General features: G+C 57.4%; 1 protein-coding gene across 1 annotated transcript in view; it reads right to left on the reverse strand.

Annotated features, from left to right (window-relative positions):
* Positions 1 to 2,059: 2,059 nt before the first annotated feature.
* CDC42BPB (CDC42 binding protein kinase beta) overlaps positions 2,060 to 8,947 on the reverse strand; it is a 103,275-nt gene continuing 96,387 nt past the window's right edge. The window contains 7 exon segments of the mRNA XM_040641386.1: positions 2,060 to 2,307; positions 7,139 to 7,209; positions 7,295 to 7,400; positions 7,838 to 7,955; positions 8,052 to 8,169; positions 8,264 to 8,348; positions 8,430 to 8,527. Coding sequence (XP_040497320.1) covers positions 2,176 to 2,307; positions 7,139 to 7,209; positions 7,295 to 7,400; positions 7,838 to 7,955; positions 8,052 to 8,169; positions 8,264 to 8,348; positions 8,430 to 8,527 — 728 coding nt within the window. The 3' untranslated portion in view covers positions 2,060 to 2,175.

Below are 8,947 nucleotides of genomic sequence, written 5' to 3' on the forward strand. Positions count from 1 at the left end.
CCCCCCCCCCCCCCCCCCCGCTACCAGCTGAGCGCCCCAGCCGGCCCTGCTCCTCCGTCAGTTTTCTGTTTTCACAGCCAAAGCTATTTCACTCGCGTCTCTGAAAGGCTCCACCTGTGCCTTGCATGGTCCCCGCTGCTCGGACACCCCGGGCCCTTTCAGGAACAGGGGCGAGGACTGCCATTTGTGCCCTGTGGCGGGGGTGGCGTGACGTGCCAGGGCGAGGGGAGCAGATGGGATGTGGGCCACGCACGGCCGAGCGGGCGGAAGGGCGCCCAGCAGACCGCTCCGGAGCATCCCCACCACGGGCTGGGCGGGCTGCTCTCGGTCCTTTGTAGCCTCACAGCACCGGCTCAGGCAGGTGCCGCGTGTTACCAAGCACATGTTGGGGTCTGGGGTAAAATTAGGCCATCAGGGGCGGTTGCCCGCTCCGTCCGGGGTTCCGCTGGCTCCTGATGACTCTGGCCTGCCCCATGCCGTCCTCTAGGGCCGCTGAGGGGCCACCGTGCTACTGGGTGGACAGGGTCCCCCTACTGCTCCAGGCAAACGCACAGACGGGAACCTCTCCTCTGCGGCTTCTCTCCTGGGGCTCTTGCTCGGCCTTGCAGGGTCTCATGGGTGTCCCCTGGCCCTGCCCGTGGCCCCTGAAGGCTCCTACTTCTCTCAGGTTGAAATTCCAACCCAACTGCTGTGGCTGGCTACCTGGAGGCCCGGCGGGAGCACCCGGCCAGGTGGCCCCTTTCTCCCCCCAGTGGCCCAAGCCCACCCCTGCCTACCATTGTCAGCGTGTCCCCCCAGGAGGAACCCCATCATAGACTTGGAGGGCCAGATTCCTACTCTGGAAACCAGCTCCTGCCACGTGGAGACAGGTGCTCCCCGCCAGCAGATGACTAAGACCGCGCCTGCAGACAAGGCAGCTCCCCACTGCCTTCCGAGGAGGAGCTTCCAGCACAGGGCACCACGGAGACACACGCCAAGGTGACAAGTCATCACATTCAGACAAACCACCGAGAGCTTTAAAACTGCTGTCTTCTGCTTTATTGGCAGGTAAATTGTTCAAAAATGTTCTCACGATTCAATAATTACAAAGACTCAGACTTACATTAAAAAAGTAAGGGGGGGGGTGTGGGCAGCAGGTGCTGGGTGTGTGACACGCACAGGCAGGCCGCGGTGCCCACGTCACTCAGTGCCGACTCAAGGTAAGTGCACGTCTTAAACAGCGACGCCAAGAACGTCGACCAGCGGGAGAGCAGGGAGAGCCTGTCCTGGGCCGAAGACAAGCGACGTCTGCTGGCCGGTTAATCCCAGGCCTTTCACGGACAGGCCACAAACCTGATTACTCAACACAGCAGCAAGGAAGGGGGGGTAAATCCACGGGCAGAGCCAATGTGCAGGAGTGTGTCGGGCGAGTCTACGTGATGCATACGGGCACTAATCACAGGGCTCCATGCAGGGGCGGGGCGGGCAGGGCGTCCTGGCGCCCGCGGCGGGGCTCCGGGGGTGCCGGCCTCCTGTCACCTGGCAGGCCCCCGGCCCGGCTGCAGCTGTGCCAGCGCTTGGACTTCACAGTAGCGAGACAGGTGACACTTGATGGCTGTGACCGGGCACACACACACGGGACCCAGGGCAGGGGTCGCTCACCGGGGGCCTCTGGCCATGGCTGCAAGGTCGGCAGGAGGTCTGCAGCTGACTGTAATGGCTAAGTGAATAGAAAGGCCACCGACTCACCTCCGCTTTCCTGTCTTTAAGATTCTAGTGACACTGGGACTGAAACACAACTTCCTACGATTCTCCTAAGGTCCTAGGGAAGTTTCAGGGAACAGGCTTGTCATGGAGACCACGGCAGAGCTGTGCAGGGCTTGCTGGCGAGGAGGCCAGCGGCCGCAGGGCCCCACGCGCCTTCGCAGCCGGTTCCGGGCGGGGGAGGCTGGGTGCTGGTCCTTTACGTGCACACGGAACAGTGCTGTCCCATGGCGGCGCGGGTAAGCGATCTGGCCCACCACCAACCATGCGGCATAAAACTGATCGTTATTATAATAAAGACTTTTCTTCATATCTACAAATTGAGTCTGCATTTCCTTGGACAACACTGGGGGTCGGCTCCGTCTTGGCACTGGCAATGGAGGCCACGCCCAGCTCCCCGTCCCGTGGTGGTGAGGCGGGAGGCCGGTGGCTTCAGGCGTCGTAGGCTGGCTGCTCCAGGCCTTCAAGGGGGAGCTGGCTCCTGTGCGGTGAGTTGGGGCTGGGGGGGCCGCTGGGGTTGGAGCTGTTCGATGGAGTTGAGTGTTTGGTCGAATCGGAGTCAGGCTGTTAACACAAAGGAGGGGGAGAGCATAAGAACCAACCGCCCTGGGCCTGTGCGGGGCACGCTGCCAGCCAGACGCCGGCATCTCGGGGGGAAGATGGGGCAGCTGCAGTCTCCCGTCTGGTTATGACGACACTCTCTCTGAGCATTTCACAGGGTCCTTGAGATCACCAATGAAAGCCCAACCCGAAGCCCACAAATAACTCAGTAATTATAGTTACAAAGAAGAACGAGCAACTCGACAGTGAAGACACCAGTCAGGGAGCTCTTTCATGACAAGGGGTGTCGATGAAACGTCCACAGCTCACTTCATACTGAATGGCGCAAGCCGCAATCTCCCGCGAGGACAAGCACAAACGAGGACGCCTGCTCTCACCACTGCTGGACGTGCCACACTGGAATCAATTTAACCGAAGACGTGAAACACCTGCACGCTGACACCAGAGAGCATTGCTGACAGAAGTTAAAGATGGCCTAAATAAACGGAACATCTCACGTTCACGGACGGAAGGATCCAACAGCGTTAAGACGGCAATACTCCCCCGAGGCCATCCACAGACTCGATGCCGTCCCTACTGAAATTCTAATGGCGCTTTTTCCAGAAATGCGAAGTGGCAGTCCTCAAATTCATATGGAATTGCAAGGGGCCCAGAATAGTCAAGACAATACTAGGAAAAAAACTGGGAGGAACCACACTTCCCAAACCTACTCCTTCAAAATGTACTAAAAGGCAGCAGTACCCCCAACGGGATGGCGTGCGTCGCCACAGAGACCAGTGGGACAGAACTGAGCCTAGAAGTCAGTCTGTACAACCACGGGCGGCTGGTTTTTGACAAGGGTGCCAAGACTGTTCAACGAGGGAAAGCAGTGCTGGGCATCCGGCATGCAGAAGACTGAAGTCGGATCTCCACCTTAAAATAACTCAAAGCAGACCAGTGACCTACATATGAAGGCTAAAACCTTAAGACTCTTAGAAGAAAACAGGAACAAGTCTTCATGACTTTGGGTTCAGCAATGAATTCTTAGATATGACCTCAAAAGCACAACCAACAAAAGAAAAAAAATTGGGTATCACCCAAATTAGAAGCATCAAAGGAAATGATGACAAAGGTGAAAACACAACGCACAGAGTGGGAGAAAATATTTGCGCGTCACTTCAGGGTCGAGTATCCAGACGACATAATGTACTCATCAACCCAGTAACAAAAGACAACTCAATTTACAAAAATAGGCAAACAACTAGACATTTCTCCGAAGGTACAGAAATAGCCAACAAGCACAGGAAAACGATGCCTAACCTCACCAGTCATCAGGGAAATGCCCAACAAAGCCCCAGTGCGGTACGGGAACTTCACACCCCCCACGGTGGCGGTTACAGAAACCACCACCACCAGCACCAAAAGCAAGGAAAGGAAGAGTAAGCGCTGACAAGGAGATGGAGAGATCGTCACCCTCACACTCCGCTGGCGGGCGTGAAATGACACAGCTGTCGTGGAGAGCAGCTGGGTGGTTCCTCAAACAGCTAAACCTGTTCCGCTGCTCCGTACGTACCCAGCTGTGAGCACAGGCGCCCCCGCGAAGGCGGGCGCGCACGCGTGCGTGTCCTCAGAGCTGGATCCAGCCCCCACGCCCACCAGGGGATCACGAGGACGTCAAATGCGGTACGTCCCTACGGTGGAATGTTTGGCAACAGAAGGGAACGACCTACTGACCCTGCTAGAACGCGGATCAACCTGGAAGACCTGAGGCTAAGTCAAACAGGCCAGACACAAAAGGCCGCGCAGTATCCGCCTCTGCTCACATGGAATGTCCGGGACAGGTAAATCCGCAGAGACAGCACGAAGGTCTGTCGCTGCTCAGACGAGCCTCGACGGAGGGACACGTTGCACAAGAACTGTACTTTTCATAACAAATTTAATGTCATTGGAGAGAGAAAGGCTGGACCCAGACCAGACCCAGGACGACAGGGTGCAATGTGTGAGCCTTAACCAGATTCTGGTTTCAGAACAGCTGGGCCCTGGGCACGGACGGTCCCTGGCAGGATGCCGAGGCAGGACGTGAGCCCTGCGATCGGGGAGGAGACACCTGCGCCCTCAGGAGATCCGCGGAGAACTGGATCAGGGGCTGTTGTGATGTTGCCCCTTCCTCTCTGCTGGGTTTCCCCCACAAACCAAACAGGGAGAAGTAGGTTAGATAAAGCTCACATGGGATGTTCACACTAGTAATCTTCCAACTTTTCTGAAGGTCTGAGATTTTCAAAATACACAGCTGAGGGGAAAAAAGGTAATAGGAGAAAAAACCAAGGCCTACCTCTAGAGCCGTCAGTCCTAGGCAGGTTTAAGGGCCTTCTATGACCCTTCCAGGAAAGAAAATGGATATGTTATGGCTACTACAAGATGCAAACTTCGCCAGTCCGAGTTCAGGCTAGCACAGCTCTGAGGACAAAGGCAGCCAAGGACAGCACAGGACACGAACTTCACTGACAAACACTGTCCACACAATGATCCCAGACTCCATGTATTTGAAATAAGAACAGCACGAGTTCCTCTCAGGAGGCAAGGCCACTCTGACACGAACAGGCTGGAGAGAAATCCCAGGAAGGTGGTCACCGGGGAACCTCTGATGAAAGCATCTGATGAATGTTCATCCCCCCTTCCTTACCGAAAAAGCTCTTCCTGAGTTAGGAGGAGAAAACCACGTCCTTAGCCAGAACGGACAGGTGGCATGAGTCTTACTGGAGTCCGGGCGGGGGCACAGAGCCTGTGGCGTCGCCGGGCCACACCTCTGCTCTCGGGAGCCCTGGCCAGTGCGCTGAGTGAGGCAACACCCATCTCTGCACCCCCACCCCACCCCCTCCCAGGGTCAAAGAGACAGAACTCCAAGGCCATCAACCAAACACGAGTGCTAATCAGAATTCAGCAAAGTGGCTGGACACTGAACAGTCCAAAGTCGCCAGCTCGTACAGACACCAGCAATAACCACCAGATATGTAATGGAAGATTACAGTCCATTCACAGCGGCAATAAAAACCTTCAAATTCCTAAGAATAACTTACCACACACATGCACTACCTGTAGGAGGGGAACCATCAACGGAGAGACACTCGATATTCCCACATAGGAAAGGTCAAGATGACGAATATCCCCCAAATTAATCTACAAATTCAATGTAATCCCAATGAAAAGCTCAACACAATTTTTACCTTTTTACTGTGAAGCCAACAAGCTGGTTTTAAAATTCGTTTGGAGTGGGGTGCCTGGCTGGCTCAGTGGGAAGAGCATGTGACTCTTGATCCCAGGGTCATGGGTTCGAGTCCCACACTGGGTGTAGATGTGACTTATAATACACTTAGAAAAAATAAAATTTATTTGCAGAAAATAAAAACTAAAAAACTGTTACAAAGGAGGAACAAAAAGATTTGCTTTGCCCAGTCTGCTACAGGCGGCACGGATAGAGGAAAAGAATCCATCCATTGGTAGACGGACTGTTCAGAAAGAGAAACAAATAAAGGAGTTTAACTTTATATAAAACAGACAACATTTCAAGTTGGAGAGAAATAAATGGCATGGGGCCAGGGTGCCATCCACTTCCAAAATACGTCAGCTCAGGTCCTTGCCTACAAACATGCAGAGTCAGGGCACTCTTTCTCACAGTCGCGAAGGCGTGACACACAGAAAGGAAACCTCGCCAAACTCCTGAAGAGACTACACGGAACGTCTGTTTACCTCAGCTGAAAAAGACAGACTGGGCTGCGTGAGAATTAGTACCTGCCACATATCGTGTTCACAGTGAGAACAGAGCTTCTGGGAGTCAGGGAAGGAGGGGGCGAAGGTGTGCAGCCGGACCCCGGAGGAAGAAATGGCCCACGTTTGGAATGACCGTGGACCTCGGAGACTGAGCAACACGTGCAGAAAGACCTGTGTTTGCCTCCCCGTGCCGCCCCAGGCAGAGTTCTCGGGGGGCCACAGGGCAGGGGGTCGGGCTCCCGAGCGCACAAAGGCTGGCGAGCACGGGCTCCCGCACTGTCCCCACTCCCCTCTCTCACCGACACGTGCCTCAGCGTGCACAAGGATGCGCCCACCATGGCAGGGTCCGGAAGGCCCAAAGAACACCCGAGCCGCACTGGCCCCGCACGCCCCGATCCCGAATGGCCATCAGAGGAACGGGGAGAGACTGACATGGAAGGCTCTCCAAGATGCACCGGGCCCCCTGTGCGTTAAAACGCATGCAGCTACCAGCATGTTACATCCGGATACGCACAAGCACACAGAGGAGTCTAGAAAGGAGAAGCTGGCTGGGCTTTTCTTGGGAAGGCTTTCATTTCTCAGTCGTTCGGCAGGGCGGCCCCTACCGATCAGTGCCCAGGAGGCTTATGGCCCCCGCCCGCCATGCTCAGGGCTGCCACCAGCTCCTGGAGGGCCCGGGCCCTCGGGAGCAGAGCCCGGAAGGAGGCCTGGCTCCAGAGGCCTTGGTCTGATTGAGGAACGTGGTGCTGCTCAGGCCATTACCCGGAAATGGGAATCCACGTCTTTCTCCCAACAGGCGCACGGTCACAGAGCCCGTGCCGTCCGAGCCCTCCTGTGGCACAGCCTGAAATGTCAGGAGTGGGGAGCTCCAGAGGCGCTGGTGAGAAGCACTCAGGTCCGCACTCCCCAGGCTGCTCTTCGTTCTGCAGTGGTGACGCAGGTGTACCCCTGCCCCTCTTTCCCGGGCCACTGGGCCCCACGCGGCTGTTCCAGGTGGGCCAAAGCCGCTGTCACCACTCTGATTCTCCTCCACGTGAGGAGCTACAGACGCTCGGGGGGGGGGTCTGTGGAACGAGGCAGGTCTTACCTCTTTGTCAAAGTCCTGGTCGGGGTCGGACATACTCCTAAGAGGCACAGCCACTCCGGGCTCTGACCCACCTATGGAAAAGGAGAGCCGCCATCTTAGAGAGAAGAGTCCAGAACCCCAGCAGGCCAGGCCCTCACCCTCAGACACCCTTGATACCTGACGAGGGCCATGAGATGTAGGGCTTGTTCCTGGGGGGAGGCTGCCGGGACAGGCCGGGCGGAGCAGGGCCAGGCCTTTCCTCCTGGGAGGGGGGCACGGCGCTCTGGGTGGAGAGAAGGGCAGTGAGCGGGCTCGGGCGCCCAGGCTGGGAGAGCAGGCTGACCCCTGGCCCAGCAGGTGGGGCACCAAAGAACACAGCTGGGGTCCTGGGACCTCACTCTCTGCACAGTGGTGCCAGGCCCATTTTGAGCTAAGAATTGAGAATGACAACTGTAGACCGAGTCAAATCCTAGCTCATGTTTTTAAGTGAAGAAGTATGCTACCTGCTTGTAGGAAAATGTTCCTGGGAAACCATTTTTGACAGCTAGTTTCCTCATAAAATACTACCAGCCTGAAATGGTCACGGACCCCAAACGAGTGTAAATGCCCTGGCATTCAGAGACACGCACATCCACACGCAGCCCCTGGGAGCAGCCGCGGGGCCAGCTCGGGCAGGGAGGCGCCGCCCCCCCTCCCCCCGGCCCCGCCCCGCGAGCTCACCAGAGGCAAGTCCATGAGCACCTGCATTCCATCACCCGGGCCCATGTGGGCCACGTGGTTGAAGTTGGTTGGGTTGGATATCATTTTGGATCTCAGTTCTGGGTCTCTGAGCATCTCTCTGAGGGAAAGGAAAGATTTTTTGAGATTCACAAATATGCCCCCCCACTCCCCCCCCACCGCTGCGAGGTCGCCGGGCCAGGGACGGCGCGCTCACCGCCGCTGCTGCAGCCTCTCCTCCTCCGGCACTTTGAAGACAAAGCGCCTCTTGCTCCTGGTCCGGAGCATCTGCTTCCTGCTGTTATCGGAGGTGTCGGGCACGTTGAGGGCTGTCCCTGCGGGAACGAGGGACGACCCCTGTGGCTCCGGGCGGCCCTCCCGCAGGTGCCACGCGGGCCCCGCCCCGCTCCGTCCGCCGCCCGCTCTCACCCGCGAACTTGCTCTTGAAGTAGATGAGGCGCGGCGGCTCGCAGCTGAGCAGGTTGAGGGTGCCGTCGGCGTTGAGCGGCCGGATCTGTGGGGAGGCGGAGAGGGAGGGTAGTGGCGAGGCTGCCCCGGCAGGAGGCTGGCCCGCCCGCCCCGCCCCGGGCCTTACCCTGCGCAGGCCGATGGTCTGCACCCACTCCATGGTGCGCACGTCGAACACGTCCACGCCGTACTCGCTGTACACCGTGACGTGGGAGGGGCTGCAACCTAGTGCACACGGGGCGAAGGAGGTGAGCGACCCGCGCGCCCGGCCCCACCGCCGGGGCGCTCCAGCAGGGGCCACCCACGGCCACGCCGCGCTCAGCCTAGGGCTCACGACCGGCTCAAAGGGCAGGGACTTCCACATGCCCGCTCGAGAAAGAACCTTCGCTGCCAGTTCACACACAGCCCGCACGTTCGAACCCTTCCCGGCCCCTCTGTAACTGAGCATCACTTCAGATACCACAGGGCAGACGCTGAGGAGCGGTCGTGTAAAAAGTTAGCCTTTCACGTAGCTTCCTTATACCATTACTGCAGAAACAACCGCTTCGGGCTCAATGCATCTGAAACAGGCAGGGCCCGGGCGTTGTTTTTGAGGCAAAGTCCTTTAAGAGATGCCAGAAAGTCAGGTTTCTGAGTAAATACTTA

Source organism: Ursus maritimus, unplaced genomic scaffold (genome assembly GCF_017311325.1).
Source record: "Ursus maritimus isolate PB19 unplaced genomic scaffold, ASM1731132v1 scaffold_25, whole genome shotgun sequence".
Taxonomy (NCBI): Eukaryota; Metazoa; Chordata; class Mammalia; order Carnivora; family Ursidae; genus Ursus; species Ursus maritimus.